The 24013-nt window shown below is 42.3% G+C and overlaps 1 protein-coding gene across 1 annotated transcript in view; it reads left to right on the forward strand.

The window, feature by feature from the left end:
* LOC133454488 (putative leucine-rich repeat-containing protein DDB_G0290503) overlaps positions 1-24013 on the forward strand; it is a 118789-nt gene that overhangs the window by 24214 nt on the left and 70562 nt on the right. Inside the window, exon 2 of the mRNA XM_061733213.1 lies at positions 17218-17358. Coding sequence (XP_061589197.1) covers positions 17218-17358 — 141 coding nt within the window. The remainder of the gene's footprint in view (positions 1-17217; positions 17359-24013) is intronic.

The following is a 24013-nucleotide window of genomic DNA, read 5'->3' on the forward strand; positions in this document are numbered from 1 at the left end:
TCAGAATGTAGACATAGATGTTGAGATTCAAATAATATGACTTTGACAGGCGTGGTGTGCACAAAATTTGAACGGGGGAGCCAAGAGTCACGCCAAATCCTGCCTCTGTCTCCATTGACTCTAATGTTAAAAAAAGTTTTCTTCAAAAAAATCTCATTTTTGTTTTCGAATTGCCGTTACTAACACATTTTAAGGAATATCTGAATAAAATTAAGATTGTCAGAATCTTCCGGGTTCTGTCTCTCTCACGATGTCTTTGTTTTTCTGCTAGGAGCTACAGTTTGATTACAAGGTGAAGTTATTTGAGGCTTGTCAAATCCGAAGAACTAGCTGAGTCATTCCAATACAATATACACTACCATACTTCCGGGTCATGTGACCCAGAACTAGTCACATGACCCACTCAATGCAGACTTCATAATACTTTACCTTGGATAATGGAGGAATCTGAACCCTGACCTTTTGACCTTACATGATCCCCAGTCCTGCTGGGGACAGGTTCATGGGATATATATGTATATTATTATTATTATACATATAAATATTTACATTTGTATATTATATATACATATTAGCCCCGCCCCTTCTTCTGATTGGCCGATACGTTATAGTCCAATATCTTTTGAATGGTTTGACATAGAGACTCACGGGTGGTATCAAATGACTAAGTATCGAGCCCCTGACACTCATTGGTGCAAATTAGCCCCGCCCCTTCTTCTGATTGGCTGATACGTTAAAGTCCAATATCTTTTGAATGGTTTGACATACAGAGACATGGGTGGTGTCAAATGACTAAGTATCGAGTCCCTGACCCTCATTGGTGCAAATTAGCCACGCCCCTTCTTCTGATTGGCCGATACGTTATAGTCCAATATCTTTTGAATGGTTTGACATACAGAGACATGGGTGGTGTCAAATGACTAAGTATCGAGTCCCTGACCCTCATTGGTGCAAATTAGCCCCGCCCCTTCTTCTGATTGGTCGATACGTTATAGTCCAATATCTTTTGAATGGTTTGACATACAGAGACATGGGTGGTGTCAAATGACTAAGTATCGAGCCCCTGACCCTCATTGGTGCAAATTAGCCCCGCCCCTTCTTCTGATTGGCTGATACGTTAAAGTCCAATATCTTTTGAATGGTTTGACATACAGAGACATGGGTGGTGTCAAATGACTAAGTATCGAGTCCCTGACCCTCATTGGTGCAAATTAGCCACGCCCCTTCTTCTGATTGGCTGATACGTTAAAGTCCAATATCTTTTGAATGGTTTGACATACAGACACATGGGTGGTGTCAAATGACTAAGTATGGAGTCCCTGACCCTCATTGGTGCAAATTAGCCACGCCCCTTCTTCTGATTGGCTGATACGTTAAAGTCCAATATCTTTTGAATGGTTTGACATACAGAGACATGGGTGGTGTCAAATGACTAAGTATCGAGTCCCTGACCCTCATTGGTGCAAATTAGCCCCGCCCCTTCTTCTGATTGGCCGATACGTTATAGTCCAATATCTTTTGAATGGTTTGACATAGAGAGTCATGGGTGGTGTCAAATGACCAAGTATCGAGTCCTTGACCTTCATGGGTGCATCCCGCGATCATCCGGCAGTAGTCCGTGGCACTTCAAAATTTCCCGGGAATTTTGGTCTAGTTTATTTATTTATTCTTCCGTATAAACTTCGGCGCGTAACTAGTCCCGCAGCTTTGAGAAAACGCGAAAAGTAAAAACGTAGAAACGTGCGCCTTAATCGGGAATCGATGGGTATGACTTTTATTAGCGATTGACGTGCACGTTTTTGCGCAACGTGCACAAACGTGCGCTTTTTGCCCCATCCGGAACGCATTGCGTGAACTTTGGGGCCTCACCACTCGCACACCGTTACTCGAAAAATTCTGAACCGATTTAGAAAGTTGTAGGCCCTGAATTTAACTACAGTCCTGTGGATTTTCAGAACGATGGCACGAATAGTTTTTGCACGAAGTGCAAAAACATTTCCAAATTTCCAAACTAATGGGGAGATTTTCCCATGTATTTGTATGGGGCAGCATTTCACACTGTGGGTGGGAGGAAGTTAAAAAAAAAAAAAAAATCACCTTTTTTCTGAGTCACGTATCTTTCTCATACTTGCACGTAGAAACGTCATTCAAACTTCAAAACGGAGGAAAACTTCTCTTCTCTCTCCAAACCCGAAACTGTTTTTTCCTAAAATGTACACTTTTCAAGATATGAGCCCTCAAGCGAGGACTGGAAATCACTTTTTTTCAAATCTAGAGCACGGGAGTCAGTTTGCTAGAGTGTAGTTACACTGAAAAAAAAACATGATTTCTTATTTGTAACTCGAGGTCACGGCCAAACCGTAAAAGGTAGACAGATAATTTTTGGTCAGAATATAGACATAGGTTTTGTGATTCATAAAATGTGACTTTGACAGGCGTGGTGTGCACAAAATTTTAACGGGGGAGCCAACAGACACGCCAGTTCCTGTCTCTCTCTTCATTGACTCCCATGTTAAATGAAGTTTTCTTAAAAAAAATCTCATTTTTGTTTTCGAATTGCCGTTACTAACACATTTTAAGGAATATCTGTATGAAAATAACATTTAGATAATCTGGTAGGTTCTCCGTTTCTCAAAATGTTTTCGTTTTTCTGCTAAGAGCTACGGTTTGAGCGCAAAGTGGAGTGATTTCAGGTTTGTCACAACCGAAAATCCAGCTGAGTCATTCCTGCTCCCTCTGTATCAGGTTCTTGTTGCCCCTAGCAACCAGAGCTCAGCTGTACTGATTAGACTGACCCAGAACTGGTCACATGACTCACTCAGTACAGAATTCATAGTATAACCTGGAAAATGGAGAAATCTGAACCCTGACCTTTTAACCTTAGATGAACACACACACACACACACACACACACACACACACACACACACACACACACACACACACACACACACACACACACACACACACACACACACACACGATAGGTGTTATTATGGGATGGCAGGTGTTTTTATAGGATATTAGTGTTATTATGGGATGTCAGGTGTTTTTATAGGATGTTAGTGTTATTATGGGATGTCAGGTGTTTTTATAGAATGTTAGTGTTATTATGGGATGTCAGGTGTTTTTATAGGATGTTAGTGTTATTATGGGATGGCAGGTGTTTTTATAGGATGTTAGTGTTATTATGGGATGTCAGGTGTTTTTATAGGATGTTAGTGTTATTATGGGATGTTAGTGTTATTATGGGATGGTAGGTGTTTATTATGGGATGGTAGTGTTATTGGTGTTAGCGGTCCCGTTAGCGGTTCTGTTAGCGGTCCTGTTAGCGATCCCGTTAGCGGTCCCGTTAGCGGTCCAGTTAGCGATCCCGTTAGCGGTCCAGTTAGCGACCCCGTTAGCGGTCCCGTTAGCAATACCGTTAGCGGTTGTTAGCGATCCCGTTAGCAATCCCGTTAGCGGCTCAGTTAGCGATCCCGTTAGCGGTTCGGTTAGCGGTCCCGTTAGCGGTTCAGTTAGCGATTCCGTTAGCGATCCCATTAGCGGTCCCGTTAGCGATCCCGTTAGCAGTCCAGTTAGCGACCCCGTTAGCGGTCCCGTTAGCAATCCCATTAGCGGTCCCGTTAGCGGTTCCGCTAGCGGTTGTTAGCGATCCCGTTAGCGGTCCTGTTAGCGGTTCTGTTAGCGGTTCTGTTAGCGGTCCCGTTAGCGGTTCCGTTAGCGGTTGTTAGCGGTCCTGTTAGCGACCCCATTAGCGGCTCTGTTAGCGGTCCCATTAGCGATCCCGTTAGCGATCCCGTTAGCGGTCCCGTTAGCGATCCCGTTAGCGGTCCCATTAGCGGTCTCGTTAGCGGTTCCGTTAGCGGTTGTCAGCGGTCCCGTTAGCGACCCCATTAGCGGCTCGGTTAGCGGTCCCGTTAGCGGTCCCGTTAGCGGTCCCGTTAGCGGTCCCGTTAGCGGTTCCGTTAGCGATCCCATTAGCGGCCCCGTTAGCGGTCCCGTTAGCGGTCCCGTTAGCGGTCCCGTTAGCGGTTCCGTTAGCGGTTGTTAGCGGCTCGGTTAGCGATTCCGTTAGCGGCTCGGTTAGCGGTCCCGTTAGCGGTCCCGTTAGCGATCCCGTTAGCGGTTCAGTTAGCGGTTCTGTTAGCGGTCCCGTTAGCGGTCCCGTTAGCGGTCCCGTTAGCGGTTCCGTTAGCGATCCCATTAGCGGTCCCGTTAGCGGTTGTTAGCGGCTCGGTTAGCGATTCCGTTAGCGGCTCGGTTAGCGGTCCCGTTAGCGGTCCCGTTAGCGGTTCAGTTAGCGGTTCAGTTAGCGGTTCTGTTAGCAGTCCCGTTAGCGGTTCCGTTAGCGGTTGTTAGCGGTCCCATTTGCGACCCCATTAGCGGCTCAGTTAGCGGTCACGTTAGCGATCCCGTTAGCGGTCCCGTTAGCGGTTCCGTTAGCGATCCCATTAGCGGCCCCGTTAGCGGTCCCTTTAGCGGTCCCGTTAGCGGTCCCGTTAGCGGTTGTTAGCGGCTCGGTTAGCGATTCCGTTAGCGGCTCGGTTAGCGGTCCCGTTAGCGGTCCCGTTAGCGATCCCTTTAGCGATCCCGTTAGCGGTTCAGTTAGCGATCCCGTTAGAGGTTCCCTTAGCGGTTCTGTTAGCTATCCCGTTAGCGGTCTTGTTAGCGGTTCTATTAGCCTATTACATATTTTCTGTAATAACTTTTGAATGGTTTGACATAGAGAGTCATGGGTGGTGTCAAATGACTAAGTATCGAGTCCTTGACCTTCATGGGTGCAAATAAGCCCCGCGATCATCCGGCAGTAGTCCGTGGCACTTCAAAATTTCCCGGGAATTTTGTTTAGTTAGTGCCACGGCTGCGCCACGTGGCACTCCTCCTCCATTGAGATGCGCAAGCTCAATGGAGGAGGAGTGCCTCGTGCGCAGCACGAGGCACTCTTACTATTGCTCAGGCTTATTTATTCCATATTCTTCCGTATAAACTTCGGCGCGTAACTAGTCCCACAGTTTTGAGAAAACACGAAAAGTAAAAACGTAGAAACGTGCGCCTTTATCGGGAATCGATGGGTATGACTTTTATTACCGATTGGCGTGCACGTTTTTGCGCAACGTGCACAAACGTGCGCTTTTTGCCCCATCCGGAACGCATTGCGTGAACTTTGGGGCCTCACCACTCGCACACCGTTACTCGAAAAATTATGAACCGATTTAGAAAGTTGTAGGCCCTGAATTTAACTACAGTCCTGTGGATTTTCAGAACGATGGCACGAATAGTTTTTGCACGAAGTGCAAAAACATTTCCAAATTTCCAAACTAATGGGGACCATGTATTTGTATGGGGCAGCATTTCACACTGTGTGTGGGATGAGGTTAAAAAAAAAAAAAATCACCTTTTTTCCGAGTCACGTATCTTTCTCATACTTGCACGTAGAAACGTCATTCAAACTTCAAAACGGAGGAAAACTTCTCTTCTCTCTCCAAACCCCGGACAGTTTTTTCCTAAAATGTACACTTTTCAAGATATGAGCGCTCAAGCGAGGACTGGAAATCACTTTTTTGTCAAATCTTCAGTGCGGTTCGAATTCATTAGAGTGGAGAGACTTTCGAAAAATGATCATAATTTTTATTTGTAACTCGAGCTCACGGGCAAACCGTAAAAGCTAGAAAGATAATTTTTGGTCAGAATGTAGACATGGATGTTGAGATTCATAAAATGTGACTTTGACAGGCGTGGTGTGCACACAATTTTAACGGGGGGCCCAACAGACACGCCAAATCCTGTCTCGCTCTCCATTGAGTCCCATGTTAAATGAAGTTTTCTTCAAAAAAATATCATTTTTGTTTTCGAATTGCCGTTACTAACACATTTTAAGGAATATCAGAATGAAAATAAGATTGACAGAATGTTCTGGGTTCTCCGTCTCTCACGATGTTTTCATTTTTCTGCTAAGAGCTACGGTTTGACCGCAAAGTGGAGTGATTTGAGGTTTGTCACAACCGAAAATCTAGCTGTCATTCCCGCTCCCTCTGTATCAGGTTCTTGTTGCCCCTAACAACCAGAGCACAGCTGTGCTGATTAGACTGACCCAGACCTTGTCACATGACACAGTCATTACAGACTTCATGTAATATAACCTGGATAATGGAGAAATCTGAACCCTGACCTTTTGACCTTACATGATCCCCAGTCCTGCTGGGAACAGGTTCATTGGATATATATGTATATTATTATTATTATACATATAAATATTTACATTTGTATATTATATATACAAATTAGCCCCGCCCCTTCTTGTGATTGGCCGATACGTTATAGTCCAATATCTTTTGAATGGTTTGACATACAGAGACATGGGTGGTGTCAAATGACTAAGTATCGAGTCCCTGGCCCTCATTGGTGCAAATTAGCCCCGCCCCTTCTTCTGATTGGCCGATACGTTATAGTCCAATATCTTTTGAATGGTTTGACATACAGAGACATGGGTGGTGTCAAATGACTAAGTATCGAGTCCCTGACCCTCATTGGTGCAAATTAGCCCCGCCCCTTCTTCTGATTGGCTGATACGTTAAAGTCCAATATCTTTTGAATGGTTTGACATACAGAGATATGGGTGGTGTCAAATGACTAAGTATGGAGTCCCTGACCCTCATTGGTGCAAATTAGCCACGCCCCTTCTTCTGATTGGCTGATACGTTAAAGTCCAATATCTTTTGAATGGTTTGACATACAGAGACATGGGTGGTGTCAAATGACTAAGTATCGAGTCCCTGACCCTCATTGGTGCAAATTAGCCCCGCCCCTTCTTCTGATTGGCTGATACGTTAAAGTCCAATATCTTTTGAATGGTTTGACATACAGAGACATGGGTGGTGTCAAATGACTAAGTATCGAGTCCCTGACCCTCATTGGTGCAAATTAGCCACGCCCCTTCTTCTGATTGGCTGATACGTTAAAGTCCAATATCTTTTGAATGGTTTGACATACAGAGACATGGGTGGTGTCAAATGACTAAGTATCGAGTCCCTGACCCTCATTGGTGCAAATTAGCCACGCCCCTTCTTCTGATTGGCTGATACGTTAAAGTCCAATATCTTTTGAATGGTTTGACATACAGAGACATGGGTGGTGTCAAATGACTAAGTATCGAGTCCCTGACCTTCATGGGTGCATCCCGCGATCATCCGGCAGTAGTCCGTGGCACTTCAAAATTTCCCGGGAATTTTGGTCTAGTTATTATTATTATTCCATATTCTTCCGTATGAACTTCGGCGCGTAACTAGTTGCGCAGCTTTGAGAAAACTCAAAAAGTAAAAACGTAGAAACGTGCGACTTAATCGGGACTTCATGGGAATGACTTTTATTAGCGATTGGCGTGCACGTTTTTGCGCAACGTGCACAAACGTGCGCTTTTTGCCCCATCGTGAACGCATTGCGTGAACTTTGGGGCCTCAACACTCGCACACCGTTACTCGAAAAATTATGAACCGATTTAGAAAGTTGTAGGCCCTGAATTTAACTACAGTCCTGTGGATTTTCAGAACGATGGCACGAATAGTTTTTGCACGAAGTGCAAAAACATTTCCAAATTTCCAAACTAATGGGGAAGATTTTCCCATGTATTTGTATGGGGCAGCATTTCACACTGTGGGTGTGAAATGTCCGGTGAAGGTTAAAAAAAAAAAAAATCACCTTTTTTCTGAGTCACCTATCTTTCTCATACTTGCACGTAGAAACGTCATTCAAACTTCAAAACGGAGGAAAACTTCTCTTCTCTCTCTAAACCCCAGACTGTTTTTTCCTAAAATGTACACTTTTCAAGATATGAGCCTTCAAGCGAGGACTAAAAAACCCCCTTTTTCAAATCTAGAGTGTAGGTTCTAATTGATCAGAGTGAGCAGAACCCTGAAAAAATGACCATAATTTTTATTTGTAACTCGACCTCACGGCCGAACCGTAAAAGCTGGACAGATAATTTTTGGTCAGAATGTAGACATACATTTTGGTATTCTTAAAATGTGACTTTGACAGGCGTGGTGTGCACAAAATTTAAACGGGGAGACTAAGAGCCATGCCAATTCCTGTCTCTCTCTCCATTCACTGCAATGTTAAAAAAAAATTTCTTCAAAAAAATCTCATTTTTGTTTTCGAATTGCCGTTAATAACACATTTTAAGGAATATCTGAATAAAATTAAGATTGTCAGAATCTTCCGGGTTCTGTCTCTCTCACGATGTCTTTGTTTTTCTGCTAGGAGTTACAGTTTGATTACAAGGTGAAGTTATTTGAGGCTTGTCAAATCCCAAAAACTAGCTGAGTCATTCCAATACAATATACACTACCATACTTCCGGGTCATGTGACCCAGAACTAGTCACATGACCCACTCATTGCAGACTTCATAATACTTTACCTTGGATAATGGAGGAATCTGAACCCTGACCTTACATGATCCCCAGTCCTGCTGGGGACAGGTTCATGGGATATATATGTATATTATTAATATTATTATACATATAAATATTTACATTTGTATATTATATATACATATTAGCCCCGCCCCTTCTTCTGATTGGCCGATACGTTATAGTCCAATATCTTTTGAATGGTTTGACATACAGAGACATGGGTGGTGTCAAATGACTAAGTATCGAGTCCCTGACCCTCATTGGTGCAAATTAGCCACGCCCCTTCTTCTGATTGGCTGATACGTTAAAGTCCAATATCTTTTGAATGGTTTGACATACAGAGACATGGGTGGTGTCAAATGACTAAGTATCGAGTCCCTGACCCTCATTGGTGCAAATTAGCCCCGCCCCTTCTTCTGATTGGCTGATACGTTAAAGTCCAATATCTTTTGAATGGTTTGACATACAGAGACATGGGTGGTGTCAAATGACTAAGTATGGAGTCCCTCACCCTCATTGGTGCAAATTAGCCACGCCCCTTCTTCTGATTGGCCGATACGTTATAGTCCAATATCTTTTGAATGGTTTGACATACAGAGACATGGGTGGTGTCAAATGACCAAGTATCGAGTCCCTGACCCTCATTGGTGCAAATTAGCCACGCCCCTTCTTCTGATTGGCTGATACGTTAAAGTCCAATATCTTTTGAATGGTTTGACATACAGAGACATGGGTGGTGTCAAATGACTAAGTATCGAGTCCCTGACCCTCATTGGTGCAAATTAGCCACGCCCCTTCTTCTGATTGGCTGATACGTTAAAGTCCAATATCTTTTGAATGGTTTGACATACAGAGACATGGGTGGTGTCAAATGACTAAGTATGGAGTCCCTGACCCTCATTGGTGCAAATTAGCCACGCCCCTTCTTCTGATTGGCCGATACGTTATAGTCCAATATCTTTTGAATGGTTTGACATACAGAGACATGGGTGGTGTCAAATGACCAAGTATCGAGTCCCTGACCCTCATTGGTGCAAATTAGCCACGCCCCTTCTTCTGATTGGCCGATACGTTATAGTCCAATATCTTTTGAATGGTTTGACATAGAGAGTCATGGGTGGTGTCAAATGACCAAGTATCGAGTCCTTGACCTTCATGGGTGCATCCCGCGATCATCCGGCAGTAGTCCGTGGCACTTCAAAATTTCCCGGGAATTTTGGTCTAGTTATTTATTATTATTCCATATTCTTCCGTATAAACTTCGGCGCGTAACTAGTTGCGCAGCTTTGAGAAAACTCAAAAAGTAAAAACGTAGAAACGTGCGACTTAATCGGGACTTCATGGGAATGACTTTTATTAGCGATTGGCGTGCACGTTTTTGCGCAACGTGCACAAACGTGCGCTTTTTGCCCCATCGTGAACGCATTGCGTGAACTTTGGGGCCTCACCACTCGCACACCGTTACTCGAAAAATTATGAACCGATTTAGAAAGTTGTAGGCCCTGAATTTAACTACAGTCCTGTGGATTTTCAGAACGATGGCACGAATAGTTTTTGCACGAAGTGCAAAAACATTTCCAAATTTCCAAACTAATGGGGACCATGTATTTGTATGGGGCAGCATTTCACACTGTGTGTGGGATGAGGTTAAAAAAAAAAAAAATCACCTTTTTTCTGAGTCACCTATCTTTCTCATACTTGCACGTAGAAACGTCATTCAAACTTCAAAACGGAGGAAAACTTCTCTTCTCTCTCTAAACCCCAGACTGTTTTTTCCTAAAATGTACACTTTTCAAGATATGAGCCCTCAAGCGAGGACTGGAAATCACTTTTTTGTCAAATCTTCAGTGCGGTTCTAATTGATCAGAGTGCGAGAGACTTTGAAAAAATGACCATCATTTTTATTTGTAACTCGAGCTCACGGCCGAACCGTAAAAGCTAGAAAGATAATCTTTGGTCAGAATGTAGACATAGATGTTGAGATTCAAATAATATGACTTTGACAGGCGTGGTGTGCACAAAATTTGAACGGGGGAGCCAAGAGTCACGCCAAATCCTGCCTCTGTCTCCATTGACTCTAATGTTAAAAAAAGTTTTCTTCAAAAAAATCTCATTTTTGTTTTCGAATTGCCGTTACTAACACATTTTAAGGAATATCTGAATAAAATTAAGATTGTCAGAATCTTCCGGGTTCTGTCTCTCTCACGATGTCTTTGTTTTTCTGCTAGGAGCTACAGTTTGATTACAAGGTGAAGTTATTTGAGGCTTGTCAAATCCGAAGAACTAGCTGAGTCATTCCAATACAATATACACTACCATACTTCCGGGTCATGTGACCCAGAACTAGTCACATGACCCACTCAATGCAGACTTCATAATACTTTACCTTGGATAATGGAGGAATCTGAACCCTGACCTTTTGACCTTACATGATCCCCAGTCCTGCTGGGGACAGGTTCATGGGATATATATGTATATTATTATTATTATACATATAAATATTTACATTTGTATATTATATATACATATTAGCCCCGCCCCTTCTTCTGATTGGCCGATACGTTATAGTCCAATATCTTTTGAATGGTTTGACATAGAGACTCACGGGTGGTATCAAATGACTAAGTATCGAGCCCCTGACACTCATTGGTGCAAATTAGCCCCGCCCCTTCTTCTGATTGGCTGATACGTTAAAGTCCAATATCTTTTGAATGGTTTGACATACAGAGACATGGGTGGTGTCAAATGACTAAGTATCGAGTCCCTGACCCTCATTGGTGCAAATTAGCCACGCCCCTTCTTCTGATTGGCCGATACGTTATAGTCCAATATCTTTTGAATGGTTTGACATACAGAGACATGGGTGGTGTCAAATGACTAAGTATCGAGTCCCTGACCCTCATTGGTGCAAATTAGCCCCGCCCCTTCTTCTGATTGGTCGATACGTTATAGTCCAATATCTTTTGAATGGTTTGACATACAGAGACATGGGTGGTGTCAAATGACTAAGTATCGAGCCCCTGACCCTCATTGGTGCAAATTAGCCCCGCCCCTTCTTCTGATTGGCTGATACGTTAAAGTCCAATATCTTTTGAATGGTTTGACATACAGAGACATGGGTGGTGTCAAATGACTAAGTATCGAGTCCCTGACCCTCATTGGTGCAAATTAGCCACGCCCCTTCTTCTGATTGGCTGATACGTTAAAGTCCAATATCTTTTGAATGGTTTGACATACAGACACATGGGTGGTGTCAAATGACTAAGTATGGAGTCCCTGACCCTCATTGGTGCAAATTAGCCACGCCCCTTCTTCTGATTGGCTGATACGTTAAAGTCCAATATCTTTTGAATGGTTTGACATACAGAGACATGGGTGGTGTCAAATGACTAAGTATCGAGTCCCTGACCCTCATTGGTGCAAATTAGCCCCGCCCCTTCTTCTGATTGGCCGATACGTTATAGTCCAATATCTTTTGAATGGTTTGACATAGAGAGTCATGGGTGGTGTCAAATGACCAAGTATCGAGTCCTTGACCTTCATGGGTGCATCCCGCGATCATCCGGCAGTAGTCCGTGGCACTTCAAAATTTCCCGGGAATTTTGGTCTAGTTTATTTATTTATTCTTCCGTATAAACTTCGGCGCGTAACTAGTCCCGCAGCTTTGAGAAAACGCGAAAAGTAAAAACGTAGAAACGTGCGCCTTAATCGGGAATCGATGGGTATGACTTTTATTAGCGATTGACGTGCACGTTTTTGCGCAACGTGCACAAACGTGCGCTTTTTGCCCCATCCGGAACGCATTGCGTGAACTTTGGGGCCTCACCACTCGCACACCGTTACTCGAAAAATTCTGAACCGATTTAGAAAGTTGTAGGCCCTGAATTTAACTACAGTCCTGTGGATTTTCAGAACGATGGCACGAATAGTTTTTGCACGAAGTGCAAAAACATTTCCAAATTTCCAAACTAATGGGGAGATTTTCCCATGTATTTGTATGGGGCAGCATTTCACACTGTGGGTGGGAGGAAGTTAAAAAAAAAAAAAAAATCACCTTTTTTCTGAGTCACGTATCTTTCTCATACTTGCACGTAGAAACGTCATTCAAACTTCAAAACGGAGGAAAACTTCTCTTCTCTCTCCAAACCCGAAACTGTTTTTTCCTAAAATGTACACTTTTCAAGATATGAGCCCTCAAGCGAGGACTGGAAATCACTTTTTTTCAAATCTAGAGCACGGGAGTCAGTTTGCTAGAGTGTAGTTACACTGAAAAAAAAACATGATTTCTTATTTGTAACTCGAGGTCACGGCCAAACCGTAAAAGGTAGACAGATAATTTTTGGTCAGAATATAGACATAGGTTTTGTGATTCATAAAATGTGACTTTGACAGGCGTGGTGTGCACAAAATTTTAACGGGGGAGCCAACAGACACGCCAGTTCCTGTCTCTCTCTTCATTGACTCCCATGTTAAATGAAGTTTTCTTAAAAAAAATCTCATTTTTGTTTTCGAATTGCCGTTACTAACACATTTTAAGGAATATCTGTATGAAAATAACATTTAGATAATCTGGTAGGTTCTCCGTTTCTCAAAATGTTTTCGTTTTTCTGCTAAGAGCTACGGTTTGAGCGCAAAGTGGAGTGATTTCAGGTTTGTCACAACCGAAAATCCAGCTGAGTCATTCCTGCTCCCTCTGTATCAGGTTCTTGTTGCCCCTAGCAACCAGAGCTCAGCTGTACTGATTAGACTGACCCAGAACTGGTCACATGACTCACTCAGTACAGAATTCATAGTATAACCTGGAAAATGGAGAAATCTGAACCCTGACCTTTTAACCTTAGATGAACACACACACACACACACACACACACACACACACACACACACACACACACACACACACACACACACACACACACACACACACACACACACACGATAGGTGTTATTATGGGATGGCAGGTGTTTTTATAGGATATTAGTGTTATTATGGGATGTCAGGTGTTTTTATAGGATGTTAGTGTTATTATGGGATGTCAGGTGTTTTTATAGAATGTTAGTGTTATTATGGGATGTCAGGTGTTTTTATAGGATGTTAGTGTTATTATGGGATGGCAGGTGTTTTTATAGGATGTTAGTGTTATTATGGGATGTCAGGTGTTTTTATAGGATGTTAGTGTTATTATGGGATGTTAGTGTTATTATGGGATGGTAGGTGTTTATTATGGGATGGTAGTGTTATTGGTGTTAGCGGTCCCGTTAGCGGTTCTGTTAGCGGTCCTGTTAGCGATCCCGTTAGCGGTCCCGTTAGCGGTCCAGTTAGCGATCCCGTTAGCGGTCCAGTTAGCGACCCCGTTAGCGGTCCCGTTAGCAATACCGTTAGCGGTTGTTAGCGATCCCGTTAGCAATCCCGTTAGCGGCTCAGTTAGCGATCCCGTTAGCGGTTCGGTTAGCGGTCCCGTTAGCGGTTCAGTTAGCGATTCCGTTAGCGATCCCATTAGCGGTCCCGTTAGCGATCCCGTTAGCAGTCCAGTTAGCGACCCCGTTAGCGGTCCCGTTAGCAATCCCATTAGCGGTCCCGTTAGCGGTTCCGCTAGCGGTTGTTAGCGATCCCGTTAGCGGTCCTGTTAGCGGTTCTGTTAGCGGTTCTGTTAGCGGTCCCGTTAGCGGTTCCGTTAGCGGTTGTTAGCGGTCCTGTTAGCGACCCCATTAGCGGCTCTGTTAGCGGTCCCATTAGCGATCCCGTTAGCGATCCCGTTAGCGGTCCCGTTAGCGATCCCGTTAGCGGTCCCATTAGCGGTCTCGTTAGCGGTTCCGTTAGCGGTTGTCAGCGGTCCCGTTAGCGACCCCATTAGCGGCTCGGTTAGCGGTCCCGTTAGCGGTCCCGTTAGCGGTCCCGTTAGCGGTCCCGTTAGCGGTTCCGTTAGCGATCCCATTAGCGGCCCCGTTAGCGGTCCCGTTAGCGGTCCCGTTAGCGGTCCCGTTAGCGGTTCCGTTAGCGGTTGTTAGCGGCTCGGTTAGCGATTCCGTTAGCGGCTCGGTTAGCGGTCCCGTTAGCGGTCCCGTTAGCGATCCCGTTAGCGGTTCAGTTAGCGGTTCTGTTAGCGGTCCCGTTAGCGGTCCCGTTAGCGGTCCCGTTAGCGGTTCCGTTAGCGATCCCATTAGCGGTCCCGTTAGCGGTTGTTAGCGGCTCGGTTAGCGATTCCGTTAGCGGCTCGGTTAGCGGTCCCGTTAGCGGTCCCGTTAGCGGTTCAGTTAGCGGTTCAGTTAGCGGTTCTGTTAGCAGTCCCGTTAGCGGTTCCGTTAGCGGTTGTTAGCGGTCCCATTTGCGACCCCATTAGCGGCTCAGTTAGCGGTCACGTTAGCGATCCCGTTAGCGGTCCCGTTAGCGGTTCCGTTAGCGATCCCATTAGCGGCCCCGTTAGCGGTCCCTTTAGCGGTCCCGTTAGCGGTCCCGTTAGCGGTTGTTAGCGGCTCGGTTAGCGATTCCGTTAGCGGCTCGGTTAGCGGTCCCGTTAGCGGTCCCGTTAGCGATCCCTTTAGCGATCCCGTTAGCGGTTCAGTTAGCGATCCCGTTAGAGGTTCCCTTAGCGGTTCTGTTAGCTATCCCGTTAGCGGTCTTGTTAGCGGTTCTATTAGCCTATTACATATTTTCTGTAATAACTTTTGAATGGTTTGACATAGAGAGTCATGGGTGGTGTCAAATGACTAAGTATCGAGTCCTTGACCTTCATGGGTGCAAATAAGCCCCGCGATCATCCGGCAGTAGTCCGTGGCACTTCAAAATTTCCCGGGAATTTTGTCTAGTTATTATTATTATTCTTATTATTCCGCACTTTTTTTCGTCCGTTAATACGGCCCGAACCGCAACGTGCACCCATGCATGGCATACATCGTTGGATGCGTCTCCATCGTGATTCGATGGGTATTACTTTTCTCAGTAATAGGGGTTACCATGGCAACGCTAGTTGGTAAAAAGCAAAAAAAAAGGCGAAAATTCCCGCGCTTATTGCTCGGCCGAACTTTATCGTAGAGACATCGTTCAAACTTTGAAACACTCGGCCCGATAGTCTTTAAAGGACCATACAACTTCATCATGCTAGTTATTACGGTTTTTGCGATATTTAACTTTCAATTTAAAAAAAAAATCACTTTTATTTTGGACGCTTGTTGCTAGGCAACGGTTTATCGTACAGACATCATTACAACATTGACCAACCCGGGACGCTTTGTACTGCAACATATTTTAGTCTCGTCATGCTTGCTATTACGGTTTTTGAGATATTCCACATTGTTCATTTTGATGCTAACGGAACTTCGGATGCTTGTTGCGCGGCAACGCAGTATCGTAGAGACTTGGTTCCAACGTTAAAAGACTCAGGTTGATGTGGACTACAACATACTGAGGTCTCATTACGCTGTCGTTTACAGCTTTTGAGATATTAAAGCCAAATTGTCCCATTCTATCCTATGGGGCTTGTTACCATGGCAACAAAAACCAATGCATTTGTATGGGGGACCATATGAATAAAACATCTGTTAATGCTGCCCGAACCGGAACGTGCACCCATGCATGGCATATATCGTTGGATGCGTCTCCATCGTGCCTTAATGTGCATGACTTTTTTCAGTCAAAAGTGTTACCGTGGCAACGCTAGATGCCAAAAAGCAAAAAAAAAGGCGAAAATTCAGACGCTTATTGCTCGGCCGGACTTTATCGTAGAGACATCGTTCAAACTTTCAAACACTCGGCCAGATTGGCACTAACGGACCCTAGAACCTCATTATGCCAATCTTTAAAGTTTTTGCGATATTGACCTTTCTTTTTTTTTTTTTTATGTCCGTTTGACTTTGGACGCTTGTTGCTAGGTAACAGGTTATCCTAGAGACATCGTACAAATGTTTCCCAACTCGGCACGCTGTGGACTTCAACATACTCAAATTTCATGAAGCTGGGATTTAAGGAAATTTTATGTCAAAATCCATGCCAAATGGCCCCATTCATTCGGATGGGATTTTTTATCACGGTGAAAAAAAAACCTATCCATTGTCATTGTCTATCATGTAGCCTGAACCGCAACGTACACCCATGCATGGCATACATCGTTAGATGCGTCTCCATGTTGCCTCGATGAGCATTACTTTTTTCAGTCAAAAGTGTCACCGTGGGGGGCGCTAGACGCCAAAAAGCGCGCCCCATTTTTAACTATTGGGAGCACAGGAATTAATGCAATACAACCGTAAACACCTCAAACTGACATAGAACCGCCCCGAACACAACCACTACAGCCCCAAACCAAAGCAGCAAGAGGGGTCGAATGGGCGGTAGGGCATGCCCATATCAAAATTTCATGAAATTTTCTAGTTATTATTATTATTATTATTATTATTATTATTATTTTAATAGCACACAGCACTGGGTTGACACCAGTCTGCTTGGTTCTGAGTGTTAGTTGAGATCACCAAAGAACAACATTCGATGTCTAATAAGGACGTTATTTGTTTTATTTGATGGTTGAACAGATGGGTAAATAAATATCTCCTGTAATGTGATAACGTAGTACTTTAAACGCCAGCAGTGCAGTGAACATTCCAGAGCTACTTTCATGATGGAGAGACATCACTGCACTTCCAAAAATGGTGCCGCATAGAGAAAGACCGTGAGAGAGGGAGTTGACATGCCTCTCAAAACTTCTTCATGGAATTCCGATAAAGAATGTGACTTTAAACTCTCATCCTGTTGCATAACGCGCCACTCCTCCCTCCTCCGCTCCGGCAACGTGACGGCCACTCCTCCTGCGTCAGTTGCGTCGTAAGCGCGCTCATTACGCACGGCTCCGGTGTGCTGCAGGTGTACCGGTCCCTCCCACCAGGGAAACTCCTGTCAGACAGACCCGACTGCTTGACAGTCGGCAGTTGTGCATCGCCGAGGGGGAGCGTGATAAGGTAAGCGGCGGATTTACCTGAGCACTTGTTTCAGCTGCAGCTTTTGTCACTGCTGGTGTTGACACTGAACAAAGGTCAGAAATTTGTGTCTTAACTATCTCTTGAAATCACAGCACGTTTTCTTGAGGGGTTATCGATTAAAGTCACTTTTATTCTTGCTGAAATGTATAAGAACAGGAACTGACCCCCTAATCAGAGCTGGGTAGTAACGAGTTACATTTACTCCGTGACATTTACTTGAGTAAGTTTTGGGAAATGTTGTACTTTTAGGAGTAGTTTTGAATCACTATACTTTTTACTTTTACTTGGGTAAATTTGTGAAGAAGAAACTGTTCCTCTTACTCCGCTACATTAGGATACGTTGAGCTGTTACTTTTCTTTTATCCCTTTTATCGCCGTACGGGTCAATCTCATGACATCACTGAGTGATTCTTTGGGAAAAATGTTTGTTTTTGCATGTTTTGTCACATTTACACAGACTCAAACACACACAGAGTTTCTATGAGTTCATGTTTGTTCTAGTTCTGCCTGGTTAAAAAAGAAAAGTACAAAGGCTTGAAATTTTGTGCTACTTGTGCTTAATTTATGTTTATTCTGTTATTTTATTATTTATTAAAGCACTTGAATTTACTTTAAGATTATTTTAATTTAAGCTATTTTTTATTTATTTTATTATTTTATTGATTTAATTTGCCTGACGATGATTATTTTGTACTTTTGTCTGTTTGAATGGTTGTGTTAAAAAATTAAATCAGACATTACTCAACAATTACTCAGTACTTGAGTAGTTTTTTCACCAAGTACTTTTTTACTTTTACTCAAGTAATTATTTGGATGACTTCTTTTTACTTCTACTTGAGTCATATTATTCTGAAGTAACAGTACTTTTACTTGAGTACAATTTTTGACTACTCTACCCACCTTTGCCCCTAACACGGGCCAACAGGCAAAATGCAGAAACTGCATCAGATCACAAAAAAAAGAGAGATCCAAATGTATCACAACTTTTAAAACTGTATTATCAGTTAATTTTCATTAAGGCACCGTAGACTTTTCAGACAATGCTAGAAAATAGATGCAAATCAACTTTGCAAGATTGAATGTAATTGAAATCAAATAGTAGCCTACCTCCTGTAGATTATGAACATGTGGTTAAAACAATGGCGTTTACAGTGAAGACAGTTCTGCTGGAGCTACAAAGGAATAGTTTTCACTTTGCACTTTTTTCATTGCATAGGTCAGTGAGGACAAAGTTGAACTGCAACCTCAGATAAGATTATTAACAGAGTGGATCGGAAGAATTTGTGGAATGTGTGAACCAATAAAGTAAATTAACTGAGAGTTTTTAAGAAAATGTGTTAGGATTGATATACAAAACGACTAGTGTAGCCTGAATCCATTTAATTATGTCATTGAAGACTTATTGCACAAACTAAATGTAGGGCATTGTAGGACTGTCATGAGAAGGATTAAAAGTTGACATCTTGGAATAGAAATACCATAAAAACTAAAATATGCAAATTACCACAGAATTATGTGTGAAATATCCACAGAAACATGCAACACCAAACGTGTCGCTTTCTGAGGGAAAGTTGAACTGTTTTCTGCACTCTGATAACAGCAGCAGAATGAAGGTGTTATCTTTATTTCAGCTGGGTGGAGGCTTCCACTATCACTCATATTACCTCCACGTGGAGCCGCTGTGTCACCCACTAGTTAATCAATAACAACCATAACAATAACACCTGACCACATCATGGCGTCTGTAGATGTTTTTACAGCTTGCATGTGTCTGCAAAGCCATAGAAAAAGTCAAAAAATGTGCAACAAATATGTTATGAAAAGAATGCAAGTTAGTTCAGTCAGATAACTCCCGCAACAGTTCGTGCTCTCACACGCCTCCTACATAGTTTATTCCAGTTACACCCATTAAGTTCGTTAGTGTATTTATAAGGGCAAAACTGTGCCAATTACTCCCAAATATCTCAACGTAGGTCCTATATCTGAGGGGAGTGATGAAGTTGGAGGCTGAAAATGAGGTTAGATGCCAAAGTAAAAGTGTGTGCTATAAAATTGAAACTAATGGTCAGTGTAGACCTTAGACCAGGGATATTCAACTGGCGGCCCGCGGGCCACTTGCGGCCAGCCAGGAGTTTTAATGTGGCCCCTGGTCATATCTCATACCTAGTTATTAATGTTTTTAATATATATTAAATCGTTTTATATATTGTTGCATTTAACGTCACTTCTGGTCGGCGGCCGGCGAAACTAACATGGTTTACATATCGCATTTTGTTAATTAATAAAAGTTTAAGATGCTTGGTAGCCTTTTCAGTTGGTCAATGATTCATTGGACAGTGTTTGTTCATGTTAATCTCTGTTGGAGATGTTTTTTAGATTTGTTTGCTTATAATGAGAAGATAAATCTTTTCTACTTATTTCAAGTGAAAATGTACTTGAAACAGGTGAAAAAGTTATTTTTCTGGTAACGACTCTTGTTTTAAGTGTAATGAGATTTTTTGACTAAAAATGAGACATTTTAACTAGAACAAATATTTCTGGTAAGATTTTGAGTTTTTGCAGTGTGAGCACAAATGTATTATATATACATAAATCTTCGTCTTTGAGTGCAAAATACATTTTGAAAACCCCAAAATTTTCCGCCTTCGCGCTTTGGGCGTGAACGCAGTGCGGCCCTCTCCATACAGTCCTTTTGCAGAGGTGTCCCCCGGCCTAATCTAGTTGAATACCCCTGCCTTAGACCCTGAATTGGAGTAAGAGAGTGATGATGAAGTAATTCAGTGTTAATCTGAACCAATTCGAACGCTTCAGAGGAGGATCTCCAGCATGTAGATCCGTGTAAGACGTTTATTATGACATTTCCTTCAATGCTTTTCAGAATTTACTTCAGATTTAGTGCCTTAAGCTGTCGTGTTAGCAGGGTAAAACAGAGCCCCATGTATGTGCCCATGCACGTCTCATAGGTAATCTCTGTTACCTGGAAGAAGGTTGGAATAATCATTAGCCCAACACAGCTTTCTGTACTCATTCACTTTTGCATTCATTTTTTTCCAGCATCTTCTTATTCTTTTCATTTCCTCTCTTAGTCGGTTCATTTTTCCCTTAATCACTTTCACCTACTTTCCTCACATGTTGTACTTATTCCTCTGTGTCCGCTTCCCCCAGTGCTGTACTGTTGTTGCTTTTTTTTGTCTTTTTCTTCAAAAAGTGGTGGGTGAAGAGTTTGTTTTAACTGCCAACAGGTCTAAATATTACTGCCGTGGGTCGTGCATGATGGTTTAAACCTGTTCATCTCCGCACAGCCCGCTTCTGGGACTCTCACACAAACAGAAACAAACACAAACCCCATCTCCTCTGTTTGTCTCTATAACAACTTTTAATGGGACTACATTCTTTCCCTTCTCTCTATCCCAGGAAGTTAACCAACCAGATCAACGAGAAAACACAACTGTTCTCTCTCACAGTTTTGCTCAGCACACACCCACTTCACTCTCTCCATTTCTGTTTTTCTTTCCTTTCTTTTTTTTTTTTTGTTTCGTCTGGGCCTCCCTGCCACCCCAGCCTTTCACACGCAAGATCAAAAATAGCAAAAATAGACATTAAAAAAAAAAAAAAATCCACCCATGTTTCCTGCTCTACTGATCTTTCATTAGCTGGATGATGATAAAGGATCATAGTTTCTATACTCACATTTTTCCACCATGGCAGTGATTTAGTAACTTATTGTTAATAAATAAATGGAGTTCATTTACGAGTGAGAGAAAAAAGTCCTTTAAGACTTTCGTGGTCACGTCGACTCTAGAGAACTGAATGACTGAAGCTAACAAGCTAACAAGCTAACCGCTAACGCACTGATGAGAACTTGCACAAACCGACTGACAACATTCAAACATAATATTCATATTTAACACATATTCATAGTGTACAACATTTCCTTCAATACATCACTGAAATGGTCATATAAGCTTTATTAGTTAAAACAACATCCTGCTGATAGTTTGACTAGGCCTTAAAGTATCACTTATTTACAAGTTTTGCAGTTTGTACTTTTGACTTGATAATTTGGGTGGAACACTTTTATTTGTGTTGGTTTCTGTGGTGTCCATGTCTCCAGCATCCTGTGTTGGGGTTATGTTATGGGTTAGGGCTGACAATTAGATTCAGGTTGAGCTTTAGTATAGATTCGACTGTAAATGATATGACAGTTTGACAAGAGTTTCACATGCATGCTATCTCTTTTTCTGCTTCCAGCTGAGTCAGAGCTGGACTTCCCCCTCATGTCAGTGTAAAACAGTGTATTTATAAATGTGATGTGTGCACATCTGCATAGTCTTGCATTTTTGTATCTAGATGGGAGGAAAGATATCATAGTTTTCATAAGATTGGATTCCCGTCTGACGATGTGAGTGTCTGTGTTTGGGCCTGTGTCTCACGGGTGAAGATTCACATTTACCGAAAGCGCAATTACCTTAGCATTCAGCTGTGACATAAAAGTAAAATGCTGATCTCAGTGTACACACATCAATGCCAACACAGCGGTGACAGGTTGCAACATCTCACCAGCGAGGAACGGAGACATATGCATGTAGAAACTCAGATCACCATACAGCGGCATGAGAATGTGATATTCTGAAGACTATCGTATATATTCAGGGTATCTTGAAACCATTTATCCTTACAATAAATAAGAGTGTAAAATACAGCCATATGTTTCCATGTTAACAAGAGTGGTGAATTATCAGTGTGTCGCAGTGGAATTCCATGGCTGTGTAAAAAGCTTTTGTTTGGGTGTTGTCTGTCTGTCTGTCAGCGGTCAGGACATTTTTAAAAGGTGAAAAGTATGTCTGTGTTTGCTGCCAGTCTTCATGACGCTTTCCTCAGTTCTTTTCATGTTTGGAGAAGTGATTTACATGTTCTGCAGCATGCCTGAGACAAACTGTTATTATCCCGTCTTTCAAAACCATTAGATCTGCTTTTGGTGAAAATCAGCTTATTTTTCAGGGTTGCGGTTCAATTCCTCCCCCCTGCCAGGATTTGAATGCACTGAATTCCCACGTTGCCCCCCTCATATGTTCATTGAGGTAAGGCTGGGGATCGATTCAAATATCAAGATTCAATTCCGATTCTTAAGATTCAGAATCGATTATCACGCTTTGATTTGATCCGATTCGATCCGATATTGATTTGGGTTACTGTTATTAAAACAGTTTTTTCAGCTGTTGCATTAATTATATGACTGTAGTTCTGCAACATATTAATACTAGTATCATATTGAGATTCAACAGCCAGTATTGCAGCTAATGATGCTGTAAGGACCAATCACCTCCCAGAATGCTGATAGAACTGCTTTCAGAAATATTGTGGGTCAGAATTATCAAACAGATTCAGGGAGGAAACAGAGGACGAAAGAAATCACTTTTATTTTTTCCCCATTTATGAGTATTTGGTTTTTAACATTTATGCAAATGTACCCCAAGACCGTATATAAAGCAAAGAAATATAGACAATTTATGCAATTATAACTGAAAACTTTAATCTTTTCCTACCTTTAAACATGTTTAAAGGCAAAAACATGGCACCAGTTATTCTTGTGTCCAACAAAATATTCCTTTTTTGGGCATAAACAAAAAAGTACCAAAAGTTGTAATGTAATGATGAAAAAAAAAATATATATATATATATATTTTTTTTAATCGATCTTTAGACATATGAATCGATTTTTAGGAATTAATATGAGAATCGATTTAGAATCGGAGAATCGATCTTTTCAACACAGGCCTACATTGAGGTATAATCTTTCCAAAATAAAAGTGCTACTGTATATGGTGTAAATAAAAACCACTGGGTGAATAAACTCATATTGTGTTTTGTGTTAAAGGTGCTAAGTGCAAATCATCCAGGTTATCGATAGTTTTACATCAATGCAACCTTTCATAGTCAAAAAGGTGTTTCATTAATTTATAATATGATTAATGAACGCTAAGGAGCGCAGAAGCATGTAGTGTAAAAATGTAAACTATAATACTAAAAATGAACAATGTTAAGTGTTTACCACCTTTGGTTGATGGGTGGGGCTGATGGGTGGGGTTGTTGGGGCGGGTGGGGTTGTTGGGGCAGGCAGGATTTTTGGGGCGGGTGGCACATTCTTGTTCACTCTTCACTATTATTTTTTGTGTCTCAGTTGGATGTTTTGTAGTCGGACACAGTTTTCTGGTATGAGCAACACCTTGAAATGGCATTTGGAGCCTTTCAATCTTTAGCCCAAAGGAATTTATATGTACAGGAGGAGCAACTGCTCAAACATTTCAGAAATGGCTTCTCTGTGCCCTTTATTGTTCAGGTGCTCTGGGAGATCATAGGATTTGAAGTTGAACTGATTCTAGATCTAGATTTATACATCATAAACATTTATCTTCCATTGATGTCTCCTAGAATTCAGTATTTCTGCTGTTCGTCATGGTAGCGGTCATCATTCAGTGGTGTCAACATGAAGGCATCTGTGGCTCTTTACAGGTGTTACCAGATTATCTGGCTCTGTTTTTCACATTTTAGTTCTTAGTGGTACTTTTTATATCAAATTCAACTCACCAATACAGTGGTAAAGTGGCCACGAGGATTGCAAGTGTGAAGGCAG

Source organism: Cololabis saira, chromosome 11, assembly GCF_033807715.1.
Source record: "Cololabis saira isolate AMF1-May2022 chromosome 11, fColSai1.1, whole genome shotgun sequence".
NCBI lineage: Eukaryota > Metazoa > Chordata > Actinopteri > Beloniformes > Belonidae > Cololabis > Cololabis saira.